This window comes from Lepisosteus oculatus, chromosome 25, assembly GCF_040954835.1.
Source record: "Lepisosteus oculatus isolate fLepOcu1 chromosome 25, fLepOcu1.hap2, whole genome shotgun sequence".
Lineage (NCBI taxonomy): Eukaryota > Metazoa > Chordata > Actinopteri > Semionotiformes > Lepisosteidae > Lepisosteus > Lepisosteus oculatus.
In genome coordinates this window covers 2,583,111-2,610,521 of record NC_090720.1, presented here as the reverse complement: position 1 = coordinate 2,610,521, position 27,411 = coordinate 2,583,111, and the positions used below count along the sequence as shown (strand labels likewise).

Here is a 27,411-nt window from a genome sequence, read left to right as displayed (position 1 = left end):
CTGCTGACAGCTGCAGCCTGAGCCCTGTGATCCAGGTGTAAACTGGTGTAAGCCCGGTTCTAGTCGCTAGCCAACTGGGCATGCTGGAGCACACACTGTCGATCGGGGGTCTCCTGGCCTTCTGGCAGACGGCAGCCCCCAGTACCTCTCTGGGTGCCCGCTGGCTTGCAGTGACATCAGCGACGGATCCGCTGCTTCTCCAAGCACCACTGGCTCTCCCGTCGGGCACGGTGGAGCCTGCAGTCTGTCAGATGTTGAGCCGCTCTGCAGGAGGGGTTTGTCAGCGGAGACTGTGTGCATTTTTTAGGGCGGAGCGGTGGCTCTGTGGCTAAGGATCTGGCTCTGGGGCTAAGGATCTGCCCCTGTGACTGGAAGGTTGCCGGTTCAAATCCCGTGGCCGGCAGAGGAATCCTACTCCGTTGGGCCCTTGAGCAAGGAACTGCTCTAGGGGTGCTGTTCAATGGCAGACCCTGCGCTCTGACCCCAAGCTTCTCTCCCTGTCTGTGTCTCCATGGAGAAAAGCTGGGGTATGCGAAAAGGCGAATTCCTAATGCAAGAAATTGTAAAGGGCTATTAAAGAAACATTATTATTATTATTATTAAACATTATTATTATTATTATTAACATTATCTCTCCCAGTACTGAACCAGGGAGGAAGGGACTGGAAAATGTGCCGATTCGCAATTTTATGGGCATGTAATAAAAGAAAAAATTGGGAATTCCCATTCCAATTTTTTTAAAAAAAATAGACCTTCAGGGAAGCTGAGAGGTGATTGTTTGCTGAGTCGACCTGCAGGCACTGACGGGTAACTAACTTATGCAAACAGGTGAAAAGCAGAGCATGTGTGCATTCTTGAGGGGTACTTTGGGTGTCGGTGCAGTTGGCTCTGATGTTCCAGTGTTTCATGTGTAAAAGGAAATGCGTCTGCTCTGCAACACAATTTACTGAACTTTACATAACCCCCACATTTTCTTTCTTTTCTCTCAGCAGGCATCTTCTGCAGCCGACCGAATGCTTGAGTCACAGTCCATAAACGAGCTGAAAGCCGAGATTGTGTCCTTGAAAGGGCTTCTCCTAAGCAGGTACTGACAGACAGCTGCGTTGTTGTGTTTGTTTTTGTGGTTTAAGTTGGTGTTGAAACTCCCACACATGGAATCACAGAAATCATATCACAGTAAATGTAGTAAATATCAAGTGATACATAAGCGTTTGTGAGAAACACACAGAGCAAGCATTGATTAACTTGATAGGATTGAAAGAAGAATTCAGAACGAGCATGCAGTGATCTAATCTTTTTCTAGCGATCTTGATAACTGCAAGTTCTACCTGTTTAGCACAACAGGTTTTCGTTAGCTTCCTTCTGCACAAGATTCTCTTGCCATTGGTCTTGTTAGCCAGGCCTAGAGCCTGATTTCCCTGTGCAGCTAAACCCAGGCTCAGGTCTGATAACACTCCTCTGCACCTCTCATCCAGACAGAAAGAAACCTGCGCACGACAGATCATTGTCTCTCGCTCTCCTGAAATGTATGCAGTTTTAAACGTTCATAAATATTCATTTGATCCTATGTTCGTCATGCAAATGAAGTTTTTAAGCAATTGTTTACACTTAAAAATCATGGAAGATTAAAGCATTCTGTGCAACGCTTCTCGGGTACAGGAGTTTTGGTTGTTTTACATGTTTATTTAAAATTAATTTCTCGGCCCACTTTTTTTTTTTCCCCTGCTTCATCATAAGCCTTTGCGCTGCTCACTTTTATAGCTGCCAGAAACTCTAGCACAGTCATCAAGGGTTAACATCACACTGGAGACAACTTGGGAATACATCTCCATGTTTCCTTAGGTTAAGCTGTTTCAATCCTGTAATTCCTGTGAAAGGCAGAATTAACCTCGACCTGTCTGTGAATTTCTTAAAATGAGCTGGTTCTCCGAGAGGAAGGGGAAGACAAGGCGCTGAAACTTGGACCCAGCAGTAAAGGGTCGTCAGAAAAAAAATCGTTCCAGGGACACACAGACAGGAGCAGCAACAGCAGCGGAGAAAGTGACTGTAAAGCTTTTGTTTCGTTTCCTGGTAGTTTAGAGCGCTGCCGGTCCGGTCAGCTTGTGGCGCTTTTTCACGGGACAGTCTTTGGGATGGCGAGGCACACTGTGGGAGGGGGGGGGGGGCACTTCTGGGAGGGGCCTCCCTGCTGCCTGGCTCTCCTCCAGGGCACTAGAGGGCAGGGCACGCGGGCCCTGCGGGGGCACTCTTTGATCTGAGTGACAGCGCTTCACCTGAGCCGGTGGCGTGCTGTACGCGTGGCGCCCGGGCTCCCTCGCCAGCAGCCGCTTTGCAATACAAATGCGCGTTCGCCGCCAGCGGGGCTGGAGAGCGAGGACGCCCCTGAGCCGTCTCTGAGCAGATAGCGTTCTGGTTTTGTATGTGTTTTGTTAGTCTGTGTGCTTGAAGCATGGTTCGCCCCTGATCAAACAGCCTGCCACGAGGATGATAAAAGTAGGCGAAATTTGTTTAGAACTCCCCCCCCCCCCACCAATACTCCCCAGGGTGTGAGTGTGGGTGGGGGAGCTGGTTGGCGGGCGGGGGGGGGATAGTGCTGTCTTTAGAATGAATTTACTGTTCCTTTCCAGCGTGGCTAAGTGCTTTTTGAAAAACTGAGAGTATGCATTTTTTATAATGTGGGAGCAAACGAAATCGGCAAATTAAATTTCTTGATCGCGTTTATGATGATAATGAATAATGTGCGCATCATCTTGTTTGTATTGTGAAGAGATGCTGAGGTGATGGAAACTCCCACCGCTGCCTTTTTTTTTCCCTTCCTGTTCTGCTGGTGAAGTCAAGACACTGCCTGCACCTGAAAAGACTGCAGTAGAGCTGTGAGCAGGCCTGAAGTGCTCTGTGCGGGTGCCTGGGGCGGGGTGGCTGACCAGTAGGGTCCCACAGCAGATGGAAAACAGAAGAACGGACTGAATGATTCCGTCGTAATAAAAGATTTGAGAGTTTAGGACCAGCACTCCCACATTGGTACTGTACACGCACCAGGATGAGGGATGGGCAGTGAAAGGCGTGGACAGCTTGATCTACCTGAGTCTTCCTAAAAAAGCAGTGCAGTTATGTGCACACTGCCTCCCTTTGACCAAAATTCCCGTCTCCACCAGAATCCTGGAAGTGAGAGTATCCTGAGTAGTTCCGTGAGCAGCAAAGCTCACACAGCGCAGCATTTGTCAGTAATCCACAAGTCGCTGGATTTTATTAAAGGAAAATATTGTCGGTGACTCTTTGGGGAACAGCAGTTTTATCCCTCGGTCCTTAGGCACTACTGCATGCTGATGCTGTGTGACTCCTATTATAAGCAGAGGATTTAGTTCTGAAAGTGTGAGCAAAACCAAAAAAAGCGTTTTGGTCCAGAATGGTTCCTGAAAACGTGCCGAGCTTTCCCTGCGAACCTCAGCGACTCCCTTCTGTCTTGATTCCTCCCTTCCCTCTCCCAGGAGGCAGTTCCCCGCGTCTCCCTCGGCTCCCAAAATCCCGTCCTGGCAGATCCCGCTGAAGCCGGCCACGCTGAGCAGCTCCCCCTCGGTCAACCACAACAACAGCAGCAGCGACATCTCCCCCGTCAGCAACGAGTCGGCCTCCTCCTCGCCCGTCAAGGAGGGCCACAGCCCCGCGGGCGCCCCGGCGGGGGGCCAGGCCCTTGCCGGCGAGGGGCCGCTGGCCGGCCAGCTGCCCCTGGACGTGAAGGGGCAGGTGCGCATGGAGGTGCAGGGGGAGGAGGAGAGGAAGGAGGAGGAGGAGGAGGACGACGAGGATGACGACGACGTGAGCCACGTGGACGAAGAGGAGCCCCTCCCCGTGCAGACGGAGGACCGGCGAGGGGGGGACGGACAGATCAACGAGCACGTGGACAAGCTGCGGCGCCCGGAGGGGGCCAGCAACGAGAGCGAAGTGGACTGAGTGCGGCGCTTCCCCTCCCCGAATCGCTTTTTGTCCTCTGCCATTACGACACCTCTGATTCTATGATTTCTCTGTATGATATAATATGCATCTTGGCAGGCTGGAAACATGCGTGACTGCAGGTCCTGGACCGGGGGTCTGCAGTGTCCTGTACAATATGTGGCTTGATTTTCAGTTTTCGTCACGCAGATTGGTGCAACATTATTGCATGGCTGGGCCAGTAGGTTTTTCTTTGTGGATCTTCTCAGAGCACAGGATGACTACACTACAGCGCAGAGTCTGGCCCTTTTATTTTTTCCCTGCTTACGCTCGACACAGAGTTCTGCAAAACAGACCGACATGAAAAACCAGTAACTGTTGTGAATGACATTACACGGAACATAGTGACTATAGACTACATTAATGCATAACCAAATTGTTAGGGTAATCTTGTAGTTTGACTTTTTGTTTTCTTTCAAACAGGGGGCTTCAGTGAGTAATTTTGGACACCAAAGAGGTAGAATATCGACAACCCTGTCCAATGCACTTTAACACCAGGTCACAGACTAGGTGACCAATGTTTCTGTGCTTATTTAAAAGCTGTTTTTTGTGCAACCAAGTCAGCTATCTCAGTAAGTGAGATTTATTAATTTAAGTTTATTTCATAGCCTGTCCCTGCTGGACAAACCACCTGGCACCCCACAGACGTAGCAGGAAGAAAAGTGTGGTATTGTGCTAGCTTCATCAGGCGCTTAGGAAACTCCTGAACGTTACGATTATTTCTAACATTCACTAAAATAGAAACTTGGATTAGTTTCATAATCACTTGGTTTCAGTCAAGGAATATACGGTTACAAAGGACAGAGCCACAAACCCTGGAGGAAGGTGAGGTTTTTTCCTTAGCCTTCTGTTTTGTTCTGTATGTGCGCAGTAAATCAGTACGTTTCAGGCTGGTGCATTTGCTCAGTTTCAGGTGGCATTGCTGATTCGTGTATGAAGTGTGTTAATAATCTAATGATCAACAAATAACAAATGCTTTAGTTCATGCAACACGAAATGTCAGGGAGGCTAAAAATCTGAAATCTAATACTGAAAGCCTGTTATATTACATGACAGACCCTCCAGTCCAAATTATATTGCCCGCCTACTGTGAATGATCTTAGCATGCACCACCGTTTTTGTCGTTAAACTGTAGTACAATGGATTCACAAGCAGCAATTAGGGCTTCTGCCTTAAACTGGGACTTACCTATGAAAATCATGGGGGCAGGAGAAAAGAGAATGAAGACAGTCTGCAGTTTGAGTGCCGAGTAATGTATGAATTTTTCACTAATGAAATTACTCATTCACCCAGCTGACAAGAAGATCCTTCAAGTGAGAAGTACAGTATCTGTTCTGCTATTAACAAATCGTTTTCATGGAAAAAGCTGGAGGAGGCTGGGTAAAATACTTTGAGGCATTAAGAGGGAAGAGTCTGCTGCAGCAACATTTGTTTCCTTTTTTAAAACAAGTGCTAACCTGTATTTTGTTCCGGAAACTGTTTCTTGCCTTTCTGCTCAGTCAACCCACTGAGTAATTTAGAGACATGACACTTTCTTTTTTTAAAAACAATTGTGTAAAGGGTGATGAGTAATCTTGAAAAAAAAAGAGCAGAATAAGATGTACAATCCCAGAAGCCAGGTCCCTGTCTATGAGTGTGTGGCTGACATATGTGTCCAGCTGTTGCCAGAGTTCACCTGTCACACAGTAAAGCACAACAGTGAGATAGTGACTGATATGAACCTGCCTGGATAGCGTTCACAGGCTTCTTGAAAAATAAACCTTGCAGAGGAGCTGTTCGTTGACATTCAAACGTTAGCACAAATTTGTTACCAGCTTAAAAATGCAATGCTTGCTGGAGATTTTAAATGTACGGTTTTCCTTTTTTACAACTCTGCGTTTCTCTTTGCAGTATGATTTCTAACTGAAAGCTGTCAGCTGGTAATTGTGACTATGTATAACTGCTGATATCAAAAGAAAATGTATATAATTGTAATAAATCTGGTTTAACACAATACACCACATGCTTGAAGTACAGACTTTGTTTCTGTTGCAAACTAGTAACAATAGCAACTGCAACTTTCTTCAACTATTTTATAGAAAATCATGATACGTGGTTTGTAAACTCATGATATCATCTGTAGAGTTACACAAATTCATGAAAAAGAAATCGTGGTGCTGAGAGTTTATGACAGCAAGCTGATTTCACTGCACTTTGCCGTAGTGTCTTGTCATACTTGTGCAGAAAACATCATTCCGTTGGCAGGGGAAGTTTCAAGGCAGAGAGTCCAAGTGAGAAGCGACAGAATGTTTTCCACATCAGTTAAAGCTTAAACAGCACACAAGGAAAATAAATGGTTGTATGACTCTGCCATCGTGAATTCGGAAGAAAGTACACTTTTGTGATGTTTGTAGCATCTCAAGTTTGAGGGTTTATTTAGAAGACGGATTTCCTAGCCTCTTTCTCCAACAGAGGATGGGTATACTGGCATTTTATTCTCCTTGAAATTAATGCTTACTGAATTTGTCAGTGTTCTTGGGGAAAAAAAAAAAACTATTTGACTCAATAAGCCTAAAATGACACCCTTTAAAAAATGAAGTAGGGCGAGTGAATATTCCAGTGCATTATCAAGTTTATGAATTTAATTTATCTGTCAGGGACGAAATGATCAATAGCATTTGATGTATTGATGTGGTGTATAAACTTCTGGATGGTTCGATACCACATCCCTTTGTAATCCATTAACCTTTCCCATGAGTTCAGTCCTACCTGAGATTTATTGGGGCTGCTGTAATAAATGCACTTGTACATCATTTAGTGCCCTGTGGGATATATCGTGCATTCTCATTCAGAAAGCCCCCATCTGATGCAATTTCTAATTTCTTTGTACATTTTTAAGGGGGCCTGGGAGGGACCTGATATATTATTGGATGGGCAATCCTCTATGTGCCGTTTGTTTGAAAAGGGGGAACTATTGTAGTTATTAAAAACAGCAACTGTTCTTATTCAAGAACCAAAATGTTCTAAAAGCATAGTTTGGCTTTTCACATGTCTCTTGCGTTACCAAGGGAGTTTAAAGCTTTAGGCTCATCAATCTGACTGCTAAACGTAGACCACTCAATAGAAGAATGTATTGATGTGGCCTGAGCTGCATTGTTCTCCTCAACTGAGCACTCAGCAGGTTAGAAGGCTGAGTGTCTCCACTGATCAATGATAGGGTATTTAGCCGTCCCCTGCCAGATCACCAGGTGTGGCTGTCCATAGTCAATTTAATGTGACAAGAGACTACTACATTTTTCAGTTTGTGTTGGCCATACAGTGGTGAATTTTACTGACTCCTTTTCAGTGTTTTAAAACGTTAAAAATTGCATGAAACAAATAAAAAATGATTTAGAGATTAAACGTATGTTTCCCCCTTCCAGAAAAGGATCACCCTTTGCACGTGGGAATTTTTTTTTTTTTTTGCAGCCTATGCAGTGTGCAATACTAAAGATCAGTATGAAAACTGCACTGTTCTTTAATTGTGGCAGTCCATAACTAAACCCTGGAGTCAAAGTTTAGCATCTGTTATTTCCATACCTCCATGCATTCTTTCCAGCCTAGAAATGGACTCTACTCTGAGGTACTTCAGTCTTTGTTATAGACAAGCATATATTACATTGCAATATTACATCAAATCCTTTGCGGCGCATGACCTCAGTTTCTGTTTTTGGCTCTTTACAGGGTTAGCTATATATATATTAACAAATAGTAATTCAAGTAGTTACTTACACTGTTTTAAACTTTTTGTGGTGGTTAGTTTTATTAGCGAAATTTGAATCAGAGAAAATACTAATACAAAATTGTCATTTTTGCAATAAATGGAGAAAAAAACAGCCTGAATTTCCATTACTTTCTTGGCATTTCCCACTAGCAAACCTCAAGACGTCAAAAGTGAGCAAAGTGCCTACTTTTTTTTTCTGTTACCAAGGTCATTTTTATCTGCAATAAATCTTGTTTTTTATATCTGCATCTTCCCCTACGCTCATTTCACGGGTTATTTTGCTGCAGCCCATGTAGCTGACAACAAAAGGAAATAAAACCACAAACGGAGAAAAGCAGAACCTTAAATGTTAAAGGGGTCTTTTAAGTTTGTTTTGTAAAAAAAAAAGGAAATCACTAACATTTATTTCCATTGCTTGTTGTGAATGAACAGAGTCAGTTGTGAGAAAGATGGCGAGTTTGGGTAATCTTACATATACATGTTACAATCATATCTTTGAGTCTGTGATAAAAAAAGAAGTGAAAACCTTTTTACCTCACTTTACAAAAGACAAGAGGCACAGAATTATTCACCCTACACCTGTGAGCCTTTTTTTATTTCCTAGAATACTAAGGAAAGTGAAGGCGATTTTGTGCCAAGTAGGTCAATGTTGCTGTTAAATGAAGTCCTTACATTTAGGAGGGATGACAATAACCAAGCCTCATTTGTCCCAGCTTTCCATTGTCATTACTCACTAGGAATATTTACCATCAACAAACCCCTCTTTTAAACAGTGAAGTATCCTCCTCCACCCCATCTTCACGTCCCCAAGTTGTTCAGTGGAGCTGCCCCTTGGTTAACTGGTTAACTCCTCACCCTGCAGGGGGCTCCCAGCCTGCTCGCCCTGTGACCCAGGGGCTGCCCCTGGACCAGGCTGCTTAAAGCAAATGTCACCGTACTGAAATTACTCGATCCACACCCTCAGCGCATCTAATTCGGAGCTCTTGTTATTTCTCATGAACTACTGCCGGCTGGTCATTCCAGCTGATGCCATGCTGGCAAAGCCCACCTTCACCCGAACGGAGAAACGAAATTTTCCCGGAGTCCCCTTGATAAAACAGTGAGTCAGGAGAGGGGCAGGGAGCATGAGTGAGCATGAGTGAGTATGAGTGTTATCATTTGAGAATTCTTACCAGTCAAGTGAAAATAGTGTGACAGTGCTGAGACAGTTCCAGGAGTGAAAGTAATGCGCTGTCTTCGTGGGTGGCATGGCGGTGTGGGGGATAGCTCTGCTGTCTCACAGTGCTGGGGCTCTGGGTTCAATTCCTCAATTGCCGTCTGCGTGGAGTTTGTATGTTCTCCTCATGTGGGTATCCCCTGGGGGCTCCCGTTTCCTCCCACAGTCCGAAAACAAGCTAGTCGTTAAATCAGCTTCTGGGAAAATTGGCCTGGTCTAAAGTGTCTGTACTGTATGTGCCCTGCGATGGACTGGCATCCTGTCCAGGTTGTATCCTGCCCTGTGCCTGTTGATTGCGGAGACAGGCTCCAGCTCCCTGTGACCCAGAATTAGATGAAGCGCTTAGAGGAAGGGTGGATGGACTTATTTTGTTCATGCTGAGGGAAGAAAAGACTTGTTGCTAATTTCGGCAAGTTTGGTTCAGTCTTTGCACCTTACAAGGCCGTCGCTTCAGAGACTCGGGCCCCAAATGTGAAAGGTAGCTCATCGGGGGTCAACAAGCCACAGTAACAAAAAGGCTAGGGTGACACACACCCCTACACACCCCCATCCTTTACTGTGAACATGAGGAGCTGAGCTGCCTGTATATGGCTTCATCTTCTGGCATGGAAGACCACAGAAAGCCATAAACTACTTTGTCATCACTTGTTGCATAAACTCGCAACAATCAGGCAGCATCAGGTTTCCTCCAGCACTCTCTTGAAGCTGCCCCTGGCCTACATTCAAGTTTGAATTCAACAAATATGTGGTCGTCACTGTCGTGAGACTCGGAGCCACGGGGGCAAGAGAGAGAGAAAAAAAGCATAATGGCTCGATAATAACAGCCACACCCTGTCTGCAAGGAGCGGAATCGATGAGCTCGGCTCTGCCGACACTCCCGGCCAGCGTGAAGCTGTGGAGGCCCTGCCGGAGCAACAGGTGCACCACTTTCCCATGTTTGTGAGCTAGACAAACCATCAGAGAGGACATCAGGATAGCTCCTGGAGCATGCTGCAGAGAGAGAGAGGGAGAGGGAGAGGGAGGGAGAAGGTTGAGTCGGTGAAAGAACAGGTCAGCAGACCCATTTCAGTCATTCTTACGGTTCCAGCGACAGGTAATGTTTTCCTTGCCTTTAGCGCGACTCTGTGTTCTGAGATTGACATATCGTCCCTGTCACACACGGGCCTCCGCAGCAGCCTTCCGACTTCTGTCTTGCCAAGTCCCATTGAAAACGTAGGCCGCCTGGTGCCGTCGCGGGCACTCAAGGGCCTTTGGCCTGATGGCCTTCCTCGGAAGAAGCCAGGGTGTCGGTTCCAGCTCATGGCTGGGCAGCTCCTGTTTCCGTGCTGCTTGTTTTCACTGCGGGTCCCCTGTCAGGAACGAGGACGCCCCCTCTCCCTCGCTGTCGGGTTGCCACGTGTAAAGTTGTTGTTTTGGGAGGTGCCCCGGTTCAGCGCGAAGCTGGGGGGCTGTGTGTGTGTTCAGCGCGAAGCTGGGGGCCTGTGTGTGTGTTCAGTGCGAAGCTGGGGGCCTGTGTGTGTGTTCAGCACGAAGCTGGGGGCGTGTGTGTTTTTGTGCTCCCCGATGGCTCTCCAGCCTCCAAGGGATGACCCTGTTGCGAACACGTCCCCGGAGAAACACAATCCATATATTCCTATATTCCCAAAAACACCCACAGAATCGCTGGATGGGCCCTTAGCACCCATTTTGGATGGAGCTGCAGTCGTGTCAAAATTCCTTTTGTAACAGAAAACCCCCAGTTGATGATGCACATTTTCTATTAATAGCATCGTCAAAATCTTCCCAAGCTTTGCCTTTTCCATGCGGCAAATGTCACATTGCTGATGTATTCCATATTAAATTACAGACTTTCAAGTGTGGGTGACTGTGTGTGATCAACAACTATAATGTGGAGGATTAGAATTCTGCCCCATCACACCTGTTTTAACTCTCCTTTTCACAAAGGGCACAGCTGCAACACCAGAACAGGCCATGTTATTATGTGGCTCTTCACAGGATTCTGTTGTTCTGTTGATTCTGTTGACTGCGTTTGATGTAGATCATCTGCTACTAGAAAAAGGAATCGCCCCAATTTTGCTTGTTGCACTGACAGACAATCTGTGATTTGATGCGCAAAATCATTCTTCACTGTCAGTGTCAACTATAAATGCAAATAAATGACCCATAATAAGCATATAAGGACTGTTCAACTCACTGCTCACTGTACAACTCTATGTTCAGAGGAAGGTTTCCTTCATTTCTCCTGCTGGCTGCAAGATCTCCTACCAGGAGGGCGTCATCTACCTGAGCTGGCAAAGTAAAAATGCTCCTGTATTATTTTTGACACACTCCAGAAGGCACATCAAAACACCTGGTTCAGCCAGCTGTAACAGGTAGGTGGGTAGATTTGCTTCCCACGTACAGTAAAAGGCTAACTGTGTATCTTGCTTTGAGGCCTCGCTGTCATCTTGGTGAGCTTGTCTGACATGATTGAGTATTTGTTTCCAGCAACATGCAGGTAGGAGGAAGTCTCCAAGGCCATTAGAAGCCTTTAATCTCGAAAGATGTGGTCAACCCTAAACCATCTTCACCCCAAGATGTTTCGTTTTAAAGTATTTTCCACTGCATCTTCAAAGAATGAGCTCCAGTTAAGTGACAAAATGACAAACACACGACTCTTTAGGAAGTAAGGCCAAGACACTATGACCATAATGCCATGCAGGATATCCTTTATTTTGTTTAATGTATTGACATTGATATAATGTATAACAGGGCTTATAAAGTCCTTTTTGTTTTTATATGAAACAAGCTGATAAAAAAAACAAACACACATCATTTTCTGTGTTGCTAATCATAAACAGAAAAGCTGAGTTAAGGTTGTACAGGTTTGATTACATGTGCAGGTAACCACCTAACCTTGTGGACAATTGCTTCTTATACTGTAGCTAACACTGTAGTCCTCATCCAAAATGGACACACATTGCGTTGGAAAATTTACACCAATTTAGCATTACCACCCTTTTAAAAATGTTTAAGTTTTCCTTCTCTTCAAGGACTTTCTGCATTGGTCTTGACATTCTTATCAAAGATTTTGTTCTTTCATTTTTTTCCATTCCTGTAGTTTGAGATACACCTTCTGTATCATCTATGTGCAAACACAAGTATCATATAATATTCAGCTACAGGATGTGTTTTGAAAGTGAGCCAATGTATCAGTTTTATGCATGTGGAATTTTTGCAATGATATCTCCCAACCTACAGTACATAGAAAACTAAGACAAATACACAGCATATTGAACAATATACCTTTTATCTGTATAATGCTTTTGAGCCGTAAGATTAGTTTTACCAGTTCAGTAACTATTTGTAGTTTGTGCATTGATAGTTTACAGATCCCAGCTGCCTTCAAACAGAGAGCTTTTCTACAAATAGTACCACTAGGATAGGACACATCAGCCATATTTTGGAACAACACGCATATCATCATTTTATTGGAAGGGAAAAATAGGAATGGTTCTAATTTTGAATACAACCTGGTTTGCTGAGTAAATAGCTGAGCGTAAAAGGATATGCAAAGGCGATGAAGGTGACGCTAAACATCCGCTAAAGTCGGAGGTAGCTGTTGTGTCATTGGAATATCGCCTTTATGGAAAATTCCTGTTTTGTTTTGTTTTTAACACCTATATCATCTGCCTGCTCGGCTCTGGATTTACATTTGAATTCATTTACAACTACGTTTGTTTGACTAACAAATTCGAACATAAATCTTCTGGCAGCCGTTTCCTGAGCTCAACGTGATACTGACAAGTTTCACAAGAAAAAAATAAGGGGATTTCACACTGAATGCGGCATTCCTGATACCAGCTTACAAGCTTAGCAGGTCACATGGCTTCCACAAGGCCTTGGGCCCGCTGGTGCAGACACGTCCTGAAGTACAAACTCCACTGACTGCGTTCAGGTTTCTCTTGAGCAGGAGTTCAGTCCTTGACCCCTGCACTGATCCCTCTCCTTTTATTTTTCATGCTGTAACATCGTGGACACGACCACAACAGAAAACTTGCCGGTGCTGCTGAGTATGATGATGACCTGCTTGTCAGTCTGTGGCTCACCTGTGTCGTGTGATACCATAGAAGAAAGGAGGCCATTTGCCTCATCCAGCTCGCCTGGTTACTAGTACCTCATGGATCCAAGGATCCTACCCAGCCCTTTCTTGAAAGAAGCCAGTGTATCAGCTTTGTTGACTTGTTCCAGCCCCCCACAATCCTTTGTGTAGTGGTACTCCTCCTGTGCACTTCCTCCCGATTTCCACTTGTGTCCTCTAGGTCATGTTTCACTGTTGATTCTGAAGAGTCTAGTCGAGTCCAGTCCACTTTGTCAGTGTGCTAGAGGATTTTGAATACTTCACTCAGTCTCCTCTGGCAGTGTTCTGTGTTGAAGAGATGAAAATAAATCACTTTTTAACGTTATAGAGAATGTAGTTGTTGTTTTGTTTATAGGCTTTAGCGAAGCTCAAGTTTAAATGCGTGTTTTAAGCCATCACCTGTGCTGCTTTCAGTGGTGTTTGATCTCTGTCTTTGGTTACTGTAGTAAAGGCATAGATTCGTTGACATGAGTTACAGTATAATGTTTATGCACTGTAGACGTGCGTAATGGGTTCTGCTTTATTCAGTCTCTACAAAGAAGCGTGTGAATTGCGCTTCGCAGCATGTGGTCCCATAAACGATCAGAAATACGGACATTATGTAAGGCTACAAACGATTCAAGAATCTATTACCATACATAAAGGATGTTAGTTTAACCAAAATTTTATTTAAAAGAATAATATGTATGGAAACGACAAAACATTATTCTATGCAACAGCAACTTTCCTGTCGCTGGAAAAAAAACGGTAGGCTATGTTATCTGTTAAAGAGGGATTAACTGTTCATTTATGATTTTTAGCTGATATATACAGTATATACAACTAAGGATCGGGTCGAACATGCGCATTACGTACGTGAGGCGGTAGAGAAAATATATTTGTAAATCCTTCAACAACACTGTTTCGTACAGGGCATAGTGTTAGCGTATCAGAAATAAAGCTTGCGTACAGTATATGCTGGCTTTAAATCATAGTAACAGATGACTGCACAAAGTAGTACAGCTCTCGTAAGCTGGTTTCCGTGGGTGCTTGGGACTTTCTATAACCAAAGGCCTCTTGAAGACCCCCCCTAACGCGAAGCGTTTCGAAACTCGTTTTGGAGGAGAGCGCAAGTCTAAAGTGTGCATAGAAATGGTATGGCGCCGTTTCCGAGACGTTTAGTTGACAATAATTGTACACTTTTGTATTTCGTAACTGTTAATTGTGTAGCACAATTTGGTGCCAGTGCGAAACAAAGTATAATTGAACTGCGGTTCTCGCCGTTACGAGGGGCGGCGTGAGAGGACGTCCAAATCAGCAACACCTGGGCACAAGATGGCGGCTTTTCCAAACCGCTGAGGATCGAGTAGGCCTGCGTTTCTGTAAATCGAATACTTTTCATATATGCATGTTTTTTCCTTTTATTGTTGACGGATAGAAATGTTCCTGTCGAGTACGCTGCATGTACGTTTTTTCCCCATGTAAATCCGAACTAGCGTTGTTTTCGGTTTTTATGGAGAGAAGACCGTTTTTTTTGTCTTCAAGGTAAGTCAGCGTTTCCACTTTTAATGCTCATGAATTTAATTAAAATTGGTGAAGCTGTTTTTGAACTAGATGTGTTGCTCATATTGTGTCGTTTCGTTAACAAACGGGTATAGTTGTTACTTTTGTCAGCTTTTTTAATATTAGCATTGTGACTGTGGTAATGTAGTACAATGGCGTGCTGTACTACTTTAAAATCAAATTCTAACTAAGCCTTGGATAAACTAGAACGTTTTTTTTCAGGGAAGTTGTATATCCTTATTGTTTCAACACGTTAGCAACAACATTGCAAGGTATACGTTTTAGATATTTAATTATTAGCTTAAATTCATGTTACAAATTATTAAAGGTTGACATTAACGTTACCGTTATTGATTAGAAGTTTTTTCAAGTTCCTATACTGAGATGTGTTTGTGCCCAGACACAGGACACAGTGTAATGCGCTATACCACCATCTGATCAGTGATCAGTGGGAATGGAATATTGTTGGTTAAACGTTAATTTTCATGACGATAATGCCATCCAAGTATACCACACTAATGGAAACAAAAAGAAATAGACACGTGAACTGCTATGACAACCATGGCTGAATTACATTTGTGGTAATATTATTAATTTTTCAGAGGAAACAAGTTTTTCTCTGGTGAGGGCATGATGAGTTGAGTATTAATTCAGTTTCAGAATAAGCAAGTATGCAAGAAGCATTGGCTTAATTTTCCCCCCTGTTTACTTTTGCCTCTCAGGGAGTGGGAAGTGTTGGGTGGCCCATCCCTGCAGTCTGCCACCACGGACAGATTCACCACAAAGAGAAAAGAAGTGTTTCCCCAAGCCCTTCTCAAACAGGTGAGACAAGAAATATTCCCTAACAATGTGGAATAATGTATGTGGCCTTGAGGGGCCGGAAATTCATGAAGGTTATCTTGTTTTGTGGAAAAACAAAACTGCTAATCTTTTATAATTCCAAAGCAAAAGAGAGAGGGCTGTGTGACAGCTGTCAGACCACTGTAGAGTTCGCACCAGTTAAGTGGGATTTCCTTGTTGGATCTCTTCAGGTTTGCTAGATCTAGGAGATGCTTTCTTGATCCATATGCAGTGCCTCCAATAGCTATTCAGGTAGTCTCACCTTTCTGGTTCAGATTTTTCTTGTTGTCAATAAGATCACTGCACAAAAGCATACTTTATTCACCTCATACTTCAGGTCATTCAGATGTCCCCTTTGTTTAAAATCAGTGGAACTTTCTGCTGATACAAGATTTCCCATGCCTTAAAGTGCCATATATCCTATTGTTTTCTGCGATCTGTTCTCTGCTCATATACTGTCTGCTGCAGAGACTTCTTAAAATATCTCTGTTGACCATCTCCACTCTCATCACCCTCCGTCTGAGACAAAATAAAATCAGTTTAACTCATCTGTGCAAATGATATTGGAAAAGAGAATCTGGCTCCCAGGGATATTTTAGTATAATATTGTTTTTTTTTGTTGTTGGTGGTTACACTGTAGCTACCCAGCCCTAATATGTCAATGTAATCCTGATTTATACCGAGATTTTTTAACAAAACATTTTTCAGTTACTACATTCACATTGGAAGCATGGACACAATGCAGGCAGGCTGTGTAGTGCTGACAGCACTGTAGTTTGTATTTAAATACTCTGTACGTAAGTAGTTAAAATTTTTACAGGGTTATGCAGCAATGTCTCAAACAGATCTGCTTCAAACTAGTTGTGCAATGCACACGATTTGCTTGTTTTTTCTGGATTTTGGCATGCAGGCATACAGGTAAAGGTAATTTATTGAGCAACTTTATCTACATTGTGACTTTAATGTACAGTATCTGAGGCACAGGCCCAGCACTTTGAATACATTTTGCTTAAAATGTAGGCATAAAAATAACATGCTGCTTAAATATGACTTAAACAAATGTCAAAAGACTACAAGAAAGTAAGAAATGCAAAATTATCTTGCATACATGGATCGAGGAAGGTTTCAATCAAAACCTGTGGCTGTCAGCAGTGAGGGCCCTAGCCTCCTACTGGCTGGGGGGATGAGATAGGCTTGAAGGTATTTTGCTTTGTGGACTTGGTAGGGGGGAACTATACAGTCTGAAATGATGAACGTTTATCTGAAGTGAGGTTGCATTTTGGTTTAAATTGGGGTCATAGCCACTTCTGGTTAATTAAGATGCATCGCACTCCCACAGTACTGCTGTTTCTTATGTCATATAATGCTTGAAACAAATTGAGACTCTCCATATAAAAATCACTGATGATTTTTTTTTGCACAGAAAGTCCGAAGTTATCATTATATGGAGTGTGCACACAGATCACAGGCTTGTGAAGGCTGGGAATTACCTGACTATTTAAAGTAGTTTTGACCACACAAAACTTAAAGAACTACCTTTGAGCTACTGAATTGGTTCACTGGATGGTTTCCAGCCTGCATGGGGAAGGTCTCATGGGTGTGATGGCACATTTCTTGCCTAATTTTCAGAAACTGCAATAGGTTACTTGTTTTAACAGGTAGTAAAAATGTCATTGCTCTCTGTAAAAAATGTGTGTTAGCAGATGAAGACCACAAACTAATTTTATTCTTGCCCAGAGTTGAACAATTCATTTCATTCTGTCAGAATTAATATTAACTGTGTAGTCTAACTTTGAAACGTATATCCAAGATTAGTCATTTTATAATCTTCTTACTTGCTGAAGTTTTTAATTGTGGAAAATGCCAGTAACGACTAGGACTGTTTTAAATTTTGAGTTGCCTGGTATAGACATTTCTGCTACTGAAAAAGTCATTTGTTGCCATGACAAGTAAGCAAAATAATATGAGTAGCATGTTTAAACGTTGTCCACTCCCCTCCTTTGTAAAATGAGCAGGAAACAGACATTTTACACTTCAATGCTGAGAAAAAGGAAAAAAGGTGTCCTTCACGTCTACACTGGTCCACTAATATGAGCCTGTGGTTTCTCCCCCCCCCCCCGTGTCATTTCAGACGGTGGCAACGAACCAAGGACCCGGTTACCTGGAGGAACATGCCAGAGTCCCTCTTTGGAGCTTATTATTAAAATGTTTTTTAATTCAAGTTATGGCTGTGTTTTTTTCTGTGGTTGGTGTTGGAACCCACAGGCAAGAAGTACTGACCTCTAGTGTTAGCCCAGCTAAGTGTCAGCGGTCTTAGTTAATTAACCAAGCGCGCTAATGAAAATGAAGGGAGATATTCCCCAGGGACTCTCTTGGGCCCAGTCACCTGGGGGTGGATTGTGGCCAATAGCCACACCCCCACCTGTGAGGCCTGCACCCACTGCTGCAAAAAGAAGATTCCCCCATCTCCAATCGTGATCTGGGTCAAGTAAGAGGTGCTGCTAAGCAATATCTAGCACACGCAACAAAGCCCCTGCTTGCAGAGCCTGCTGGCTGCCTAGAGTATGGCAGTAAGCTGGGGGGACAAGTTCCTCACCTGGCACTTTTCTAGCCCTGGCTCCTCCAGTACACAAAGAGCAGCACAACCTGCAAACAACAAACACTCAACAGCTAGCGCAAACAGCAGTTTATTGAATACAGAACAAAAGAAACGCAGAGCAACAGGATCGGAACATTCCCCAGGACACGTGTGGATCCAGGTCCCATCAGCGCAGCCAGACTTGACAGCTGTCTTCAGGGATCAGTGTCCTAGACAATACAAGAAGAAAATTAACACTCCTTCACTTAATGATAAAGCATTTAACAGTTCAAACAAGTTTAAAATAGAATTGTTCTCTGAAGTAAACCAACATAACTGAAAATGAACAGGCCTTTCATTTTCATTTACAATGAAGCCATACCATACAAATACAAATCAGTCTTGCATTCTTATATAAAGCACAATGTGTACAAATGAATGGAGTGCACCTGTAGCTCTACCACTGACACTGAAAATAAAGGGATATACAAGTTTTGGTGCTGTTCTGCCCAGCATGGTTTAAAAACTTAATTTCCATTAGTGAGATCAGTTCAATTAATTGCTTCAAAGAAGCACATCTGCCAGCTCAAACAATCTGAAATTTCAGTCATGCAGACCAAAACTCTGCTTCACATCATGTAGTTATGATGTAATAGGCATGTGCTAGTGCTAAAACAAAATCATGCATTAGCTAAATTTCTAAATTTAGCAAGAAATTGATCTAGTTGACAAAACAATGGAAACACCTGGGTAAATGAGGGACACCAAGAATATTGTAAGCAGGGGCATCCACATAAGTGCAGCTTGTGCATTAAGCAAATGACATCCCGGCATGCTTTAAGGATCATGTATAAAACCACCAGACATACCTGGTTGGTTATATTTACAGCTAGCATGGCTACAAAAGGTGACCTCCATGAGTTTGAAAACGGGGTGATTGTTGGGGGGCGTCCACTGGCGCTTAAGTGACTATGACAGATCTAATTGCTGATGTTTCACAAGCAACAATGCCTTAAGGTGATGCCAGCATGAAGCCTTGTGGGAAAAACATTTAACCAAGGGGACAAGCTCATACTCAAAAATCCCTGTGTTAATTTGAATTGCATGGCAAAACACACGAGCAATTGCACATCAAAGGCTGATGTCACGTTTTTAACTGGTTTTAAAAGGCAGCCACTTTCATCCAAAATGGTCCACTGAAAACTCCACAGAGCAGTATAACATAAGTTCCAGACTTTTCATCACATCCGGCAATGGATGTCTACAAGTCTAGTGATGCAAAGAACAGAACACATGTGATAGGTCAGATGAATCCATCCTTCAGCATTTTCCTGAAAAAAAGAGTGCACATATGGCTCCAGCCTAATTAATTCTTCTATACGCCTGAGTGCTCCATTCCAACAGTGAAGATTTCTGGTGGTTCTGTGAAGTGGGGCACATTATCAATGGCAAAGGCAAGGTCAATGCTAATCACAGCATAAGTGATCACCTTCTCCATGCTTCAGCATTCCATTCCTGTTGGGAGGGATGCCTTACAGGATGGCAATGTTCCCATCCACAGATTAGACATGGACACCCAATGGTTTCACGAGCATCACTACAATGTCATCTTTATGTCATGGCCTTCTCAGTCACCAGATCTGAACACAATCATTTGGGATATCTCTGGACACCCAAAATAGCATTTTCTACCTCCTTCAACCAAGCGTGAGTTGATCTGACTTGCTCATGGAAAAACAGTGCCACACACCTCCGGCAGGTTTACAACTACTGGTAGATCCTATGCTACGTCACATACAGCCCTTACAGACCACACATTTTGCCCCAGCTCTCTTCCTTACTGGCTTTACATTGGTGTTTCCAGTTTTTTGTCCACTACCTTGTATACATTTTAAAGCAAACAAATCACCCTGACAACACTTACCAGAGTGAATCTCGCTGGAGAGACGCTTCAACAACAGGCAGGACTTGGCAGAACCAGACTTACAGTCGTCGTGTGTAAATAACCAAGTACTGTCTCTCTTCATCTAAAGGACAGGACAAAAAATGTAATTAAACGCCATTTAATTTGCAAGCCTTCGACAAAATGTTTCAAAAGCTATTTTTCCCCCCACAGTTCAAATTTACTATTGCTGTGCATTACTGAAGAACTGTACTTTGTACATGTACATGTTCATGAAGCAGCATCACAAAGTGACAACTGTCAGGTGAGAAGAGAAACAATGATACACAGGCATGAGTCCATACAAATTTAGTTTGCTACAATGAAGTCCAAGATATAGGATTTAATCATAGCTGTCTTTAACACATCTATAACCTTGCACTAGTACGTCTGACATTAGACCCCTTTACAACTGTATTTAATATATCGGAGTTCTACTCATTTAAGAATAAAGTTTACAATGTTTAGATAAGATCACTTTATTGGCCATTAACAATTTCTTGCATTAGGAATTTGTCTTTTCGTGTACCCCAGCTTCCTCTCCATGAGACACACAGACAGGGAGAGAAGCTTGGGGTCAGAGTGCAGGGTCAGCCATTTATACGGCACACCTGGAGAAAGAACTGGAATTTTAAGTTTTTGGAAGGACATGTACAGCTAAAACACTTGCCGTTGAATGGTTGATGTTGCTGCAAGTTAATCCTTTCAAAATATGTCACAGCCAAAGAAAGCTTGACAAATTGAAAGAAAAACATGGTTTTGTGTCACAAGGAGAAGCTATGTGCACCGGAGCTGCATATTTAGTTTGAGACAACTGTTTTGAGACATTTTAACACAAATCACCATTATCATATCTCGGGACTGCAGAGCCAGACATATAACAGAAATATGTTGAGTCAAAAAGACAGCCTATTGATGTGTACAAAAAGACATGAAAGTTACACTGAGGTAAGTTACACAGCAGCATTATACTGTATTGCACACAAAGGAAAGTCATTTATAGACTATTTTTTGAAGAACCGCTTTTTACAATCTGCTGAAGATATGTTGGCTTGGCCAACAAAAAGTGATATTTTGGCTAAAATTAGAAACGCACGTCTCAGCTAGAAGTCTTCAGTGACGTATATGAGACATTGTGGGTGATGTACTGTAGATAGGCATCTAAAAGATTAAAAACTGGTTGTTAAAGGTTTTATAATACATTTTTGCAAAATTATGAACCCTTGAATCCAGGTAATAGTAGGTGGCATGAGTTATGTTTACAAATTAAACAGCGGAAAAAGTGGAATGTGATACAAACCAGGTTGCTAACCCCTGTTCTAGCTGCAATTGAAATCCACTTGCAGAGTCTGATGGACACCTGACTGCACCGATCTTCTCCTGGCTTCCTCACTCGCTGCCCTTTCTGCGGCCTCATCCCGACGGGGCTACATTCCAGCAGGACAACGTGCTGTCCTGTGTCCACATGCCACTCCTGTGAAACCAGCTGTCTCGCATGGTGAAAGTCACAAAGCCACGAAGCCCCTACTCACCAGACCTAAACTCCACCGAGCGCAGGAGGGATGAGGGCATGTAGCGCTCAGTGACCAGCGAACGGACACATGCTTGTCCAGGCTGGATCCCACAAGACAACGTCTGCAACCTGGGGCTCGGCTGGCATTGCAAATGTGCAGCATGTAATGCTTCCTGCAGTGGTCACATGCAATATTTACATGCAGCTTCCACAGGAGTCCCCCTGTTGATGAGAATGTTAATCAGCATATTGAACTGACCTATGTCCGGTCTGTTCGATAAGAAGTCAGTGCACCTGCTACAAAAGATGGTCATTTTTCCTGATAAGTAACTCCAGCAAAGTTAATTATGTGATTTTACTTTTTATGCTCAGTATATCTGTAGTGCTGTCGATATAATCGGCATGATCTAGTTTAATAAAACAGAATTTTAGAAAATGTCATCATAAGCGGCGCTGGAATTCAGAGTTCGTTGAAAATGAAACATTACCACGTCCACACAACAAACGAAACAGACTACGCCTCGATCTATCTTTGACAGAGAACAGAAAAAAATAACAACAGTTTAACAGGTTAAAAACGAGCGCCGACTTTAAATACAAATCACTAAGTCTTCTTGGGAAGTGAAACTGCTGTGTTTTATTTCGGTGGGGAGTGGGAACTTTAATAAACACGACGTTGAACGAGTTCAGAAAATTAAGCAATTGGTTTCAAAAGCTATAACCCACGGTTCTAGAAACTGTATCAGCCACAAAAGTCCTACAAAACTATGCCAGTAAAAGACCTTAGTACTCAACAACTATCAACAGCTACAGAATGTAGGTTACACCTCCATTCCTCGCCAAGGAAAACTGAAAAAATAATACAAGTTCAAACTTAAGACTTTAAACACTTGTAATATAAACTAAGATATGCGCTCTTTATTCTACAAACGTTGGTTAACCCAACCTAGGCATATTTTAATTAAATTGTTTAACACGTAAAGTTGGTAAACACACGGCGGGAATTCAATCACACACCTGCAGAAATTTCCGTCACCGACTACAGGCCTCAAACATTTTTAATTAAATGAAAGGAAATCATTTAGAAAGTTCTCATACCCTTAGGCCGGCGGAACTTCAAAATCAACAGGTACTTCGAATTTGTTATCAGTAGAGGGGGAAATAAAAGAAAATAAAGGCATTTAAAACGCGTAAGCAGGAAAGCTCACAAACTGCAAACGCCGCCATCTTGGACCTGACCCGCGCGAGAGGGAAACTGGCGAAGGCGAGAGTGACGTCAAAGGTCGCCTCCCTTTCTGCAGTGGCACGAAGTCCTTAATTTTTTAATTAGAACCCGCTTATCCCGTACCCCCCGCGAAATGTCCCCAGTTTTTAGGGGGAGTGACCAGGAACGAAACCCCCCCGGAAAAAATGCCGACCCTGTAGGAAACGGGCACCTGGAAAACTCCCCTCGGTGCAAAGCTTAGCCGGACCCGGGTGGGTTCGAACCGGCGGCGACTGGGCTGTGGGCTAAAGTGATTTAGTAGAGCACGAACTCTAATTTCCAGTGGTTACCGGATCCTGGCTTCCTTCAATGCTCTATAGCCATGCCTTTCTCTTTATCTTATTTGAACTACACTGGGCCATGAAGACAAACTCGCATTTTGGGGTTAAGTTTTCTCCAAGCCGAAACCAGTCTTTGTTTCCTTAAGAACTGAACTGTTTTTAGCAGAGCCGAAAGCCCAAGCAAGTATTGTAACTGCGAAGCAAAGATCAAGACGTTTAAAAACAGCGTCATCTTCATTTTCATATTCTCGTATTTAAAAAAAAAGTACATCTCACTGTTGGATGCAATGTTTCAAGGGGGAGGCGGCTGCATTCAAGTCTTGTTAAAGACGGCTGTTTAAATAGTTTTTAGTGTCGTGTTAACTTTATTTGACATATTTTGTGGAGTTTATAAATTGCAGTAGCCACTATTTTAATGTTGTACACTGGGATGTTATTTTTTAAGCTAGATATTGTCATTCATATTTCCAATTTAATTTCCTTAGCCTCGTCGTTGAAAAATCTGGATTGGAAAGGGACAGTTCACGGGTTCACAGCCTGGGGTTGTGAGAGAGAGTTAAAGTGCTGCCTCTACCATCGCTGCGGAGAATAAAAAAGATGATTTTCCATATTCCCGTGTCCTGAGAGTTATCTTCCCCGCTAGGTTGATTGACATCTCTAAAATTTGCCTCGTGATGGAATGGTGTCTCATCCAGTCTATATTTTGCCTTGGAGCTGTAATCTGTTTAGGCTCTGGCTCAACTGTAACTCTGTAATAAAGTTGTGATCCATGTAGGAGGTTTCAGAGGTTCTGTGAAGCCAGGAACGAGCCAGGTGTTGTTCTTGAGAGCTACAGGGTATTACGATGGTCGTTTCAAAAGATCTCTGTACTGGTTAATTGAAACAATCTCGCGTCGTCGCCGCTCACAGTCAACACGTCTGCTGGGGTTTGTCGCTAGAGCTCCGCTCAACTCCCCCGACCCGTGTCACATTAACCAATTTTAGGGCCCGGTACTTCAGTGTATCTTGAGTCTGGCGAATTGGATTAGAGGGGCTCTGTGATTCAGTGCCTTCAGCTGCACATCGCAGCTTCGGATGAAGTTATAAAGTGTTGAAAACAAAAACAGTTTCTCTCAACCCTAGAGACTGCTGGTTTGGTTTTAAGCAAACAACTCGACAACTAATGGCTCTTTGGCTCCCGGCCAGCAGAGATTAACAGTTTTATACATTTCTTTCGTGTTCCCACTTGCTGCTTGTTTGCTCTCGTACAAACTCCTGCTAAACACGGGGGATGACTAATTTATGGCATGAAACATACTTTTAACAAACTAAAACAAATGGTATGAAATGTTTGTTATTTCTGACTAAACGTTTATGTAACATACTAACAGCGTAGTCAGCACACATAGTGGATTAGCTTTGAGAGTTCATTCAGCTTTTCATTTCGCACTGTAAAGGAAGAAAAAAGCAGTTGATTTGCCCTTTAAAAAAAATCAGTAATTATCTGTTCTAAAAAGCCTTACCTAAACTATTCAATTCTGAAAAGCGTTCATCAAGGAAAACTTTTCAAAATGATGGTTCTTGTCTGGTAAATTACACTCAGTAATTACACAAGAACAACATTTTGTCTACATTTTGAAACGCTGGCGTTAACGCACATTCAATTTATAAATATCTGTCAGCAGTTGTTAAGTGCGCTATACAATATAATATATTTATTAATTATACCATTACGTGTTTCCAATGAATCTAAAAAATAATAATTAGAAATAATATTAATGAATATATACGTTTAATTAAATTTAATGAATTGTTTCGGCTAATCAATCTAGACCCCCAAGTCGTGGTGATTTAATTGCGCGAATGAACGTGGTCTGACACTGCGAAATTAAATGTGAAATGCAACATATGAATTTGTTTTCTTTATAAATAATGTTGATGCTTTTAGTGGGACTGTACGCTTTGTGACCACATTTATTTCAAGTACACAATTCAATGCGCTATAATGTTGCACAATTTACCCACAATCGGTTCCAAATCTTGGACTGTCGCCTTTTCTTAAGACTAAAAATTGGTTCAAAGCTATAAAACTAGGAATTAAGAGTTGCAGCCTGTCATTTCATTTGTCGGTTTTAAAATTGACCTTCATCTGCAACGCCTGGTCTGGTGATTAGGCAGATCATCAGTGTTGCTTTATGACATTTGACTGGGAGTCAAACGTCACAACAGGTACTGTACCTGTAGGTTTATTACTGTACCAGCGAACACAAAACGCTGTAACACCACTTTCAGCTCTGGAGTGGGGGTTAGGATAGCCTTTACATCCCGAGAACAGTACCTTCCCGCCCTTGTCTGGAGTCTCTCTGTTTATTTCTGTTTTACAATGTGTCAGGAGCCAAGGAAAGTATTTTGTTTTTGCCTCGGTGGCTTCATTTATCTAAAAAAACCCACCAAAAATCTACTTTCACCACAGCACGCCGTTAGAAGACGTTACTTGAGGGTGGTGGTAATGGGGGGTTTGTACACATTATCACCTCATTAAGATGCTACAAAATCACAAGACAACACACGCACGTCGCAGCAGTACTGTGTTACCGTTAGCTTTCGGCTGCGACACCCTCGTACGGAACATCGTGACACCTCCTGGAGTCTACGCATTGGCATTGCATTGCCAGAGTGCTTCTGTCGCCGAACCGCTGCTAGTCTGTACAATACGTGACCGGGGGAGTCTGGCTGGGTTTAGTGCCGCATGAGTCCCCCGACTGTTTCCCGTTGCTCTGGTGAGCACGGCCTCCTATCTGCTCCTGTCCAGTGGAACAACGACGGTAACAATTAATGTAGCAACCTAGCCAGTCGAGGCTACTACAGCACTGAGGATCTGGGCCCTGGCCTTGGCCTGGTTAGTCCAGAGTGTCTGAGCTTAGAGCTCCATGCTGCTGCCTTACACAGCTCTCTTCAGGGCCGGAGTGGTTCAGCTGATAGCCTGGGCCTGCAGTATATTTGCATTTAATCCTGGTGGCCTAAATGGATGTTTGGGAAACATTTAGAGGCGTTTATGCACAAATCCTCAGCCTTTTTGTTTTTAAATTTCGGAGTTAGGTTCGTGGTTACTGTAGTACTGAGATACATTAAAAATGCTATTTTGTTTCAAAACTCATTTGTTGAATTTTTATCTTGGCCAAAAAGTGGTTCGTTAGCCAAGCTGGGCTGCGAATACATTAATGGAATTTCAGCCCAGCTCTTATAAGCATCATGATTACCATCTTTTTCCTCTACAAAGGGAAGAAAAAAATGTTACAAAACCAGAAATGATCCACCTAAGAATGCCTGGGAGTCTTCAGATGAAACTCCTCTTTTGTTTATTCAAAGCTGTGACACACTGGGCATGCCTCCTATTTGCATGCATGGATGCTGCCAATGAATGGGAATAGTATCTCTGCAGAATAATCAACGTAATTGACGTGCAGGAGCCCTGAACAGATTTACCAGAAAATATCAATCGCCTCTCTGCTTGTTCAATATGCTTGGCTGCCTGGAAGATTATTCTGTGACAATTCATGTACGGCTTTCAAAGGATGTAGCTGCCAGTTCAGGGCTGTCAGAAAACTAAGTTAGCCAAGACTACTGCTGCCTCCCAATATACAGTTCCAAATTCTGCTCTGTGAGTATTGTGTGCCAACCTGTTGATGGATAGGGTGCCTTTCATATTGTTTAATGAAAATAACTGTCAGATGTGACTCATCTTTCTCACCACTTCTTTTACATACCTTTTAAAAATACGAAACCGATACGAAAAACAGGCTGTTCCGATACAAACATCTGTAGAACACAGAGGTGCTAACGCAGGATATTTGGATTTGATCAGAATTTAGTTTGCTTTTGATATCGGACTATAGGCTGCTTATTTGGTTGCAAGCCACAACTACTGTCGCTAGTAAAAAAAACCTGTGAGATGACCTTTACCATGTTGATATTTCCCTGCTTGTAAATAGACAGGAAGGACTCCACTGCAAGAATGAACACAATTAAAACCACCCACATATACAGGCTTTGTCATAGTCTTCTTTTAAACTGCCTCCTTTCATCTCGCAGTAATGTTTGTCAGCGGAGTCAGGCTCCTTACTTGCAATCAAATTTGGCATTATTGTTTTAGAAGAGAATCTTAAAAATCCCGGCTGTTCCAATAAGATCCCAATGAAGGTGTGATAACGTGCTTTATGTGTTCAAAAATGGAAGATTTCAAACTTACCTTCGTGTGTGTGTTGTTTGTGAATGCAGGCCAGTTAGCAGCAGAGGGAAACCAGGCTTTGTGAGGCTGTCATGAGGCACTGCTTCCAATAAGTGCTTGTTAATGTTAAATTGGTTGAATGTGTGTCAGATTCTTTCTCTGTTCCTTTGGGGTGT

General features: G+C 42.9%; 1 protein-coding gene and 2 long non-coding RNA genes across 8 annotated transcripts in view; 2 read left to right on the top strand and 1 right to left on the bottom strand.

The window, feature by feature from the left end:
- The window catches only part of pex14 (peroxisomal biogenesis factor 14), an 84,411-nt gene extending 78,426 nt beyond the window's left edge, over positions 1 to 5,985 (top strand). The window contains exons 8-9 of one of the 2 annotated variants that reach the window (XM_006642085.3): positions 993 to 1,084; positions 3,489 to 5,985. In XM_006642085.3, coding sequence (XP_006642148.2) covers positions 993 to 1,084; positions 3,489 to 3,951 — 555 coding nt within the window. In that variant the 3' untranslated portion in view covers positions 3,952 to 5,985. Of the gene's footprint in view, positions 1 to 989; positions 1,085 to 3,488 lie in introns of both variants that reach the window. The other variant, XM_015337209.2, reaches the window with a different exon arrangement.
- A 7,487-nt stretch (positions 5,986 to 13,472) lies between these two features.
- Positions 13,473 to 17,671, top strand: LOC107075539 (uncharacterized). Its single transcript, XR_001477047.2, has 3 exons — positions 13,473 to 14,592; positions 15,333 to 15,432; positions 17,582 to 17,671. It is a non-coding gene; the product is annotated as an uncharacterized lncRNA (long non-coding RNA).
- Positions 17,672 to 18,121: 450 nt separating this feature from the next.
- On the bottom strand, positions 18,122 to 22,737 carry LOC107075520 (uncharacterized). 5 transcript variants are annotated; one of them, XR_011183593.1, is made up of 5 exons: positions 22,582 to 22,737; positions 21,271 to 21,705; positions 20,641 to 20,701; positions 19,953 to 20,055; positions 18,122 to 18,258 (listed from the first exon to the last, which is right to left on the bottom strand). It is a non-coding gene; the product is annotated as an uncharacterized lncRNA (long non-coding RNA). The 5 variants fall into 5 exon arrangements; XR_011183592.1 differs by having other exon boundaries at positions 21,503 to 21,705; XR_011183591.1 differs by lacking the exon at positions 20,641 to 20,701 and having other exon boundaries at positions 21,503 to 21,705; positions 22,501 to 22,737.
- Between the last annotated feature and the right edge of the window lie 4,674 nt (positions 22,738 to 27,411).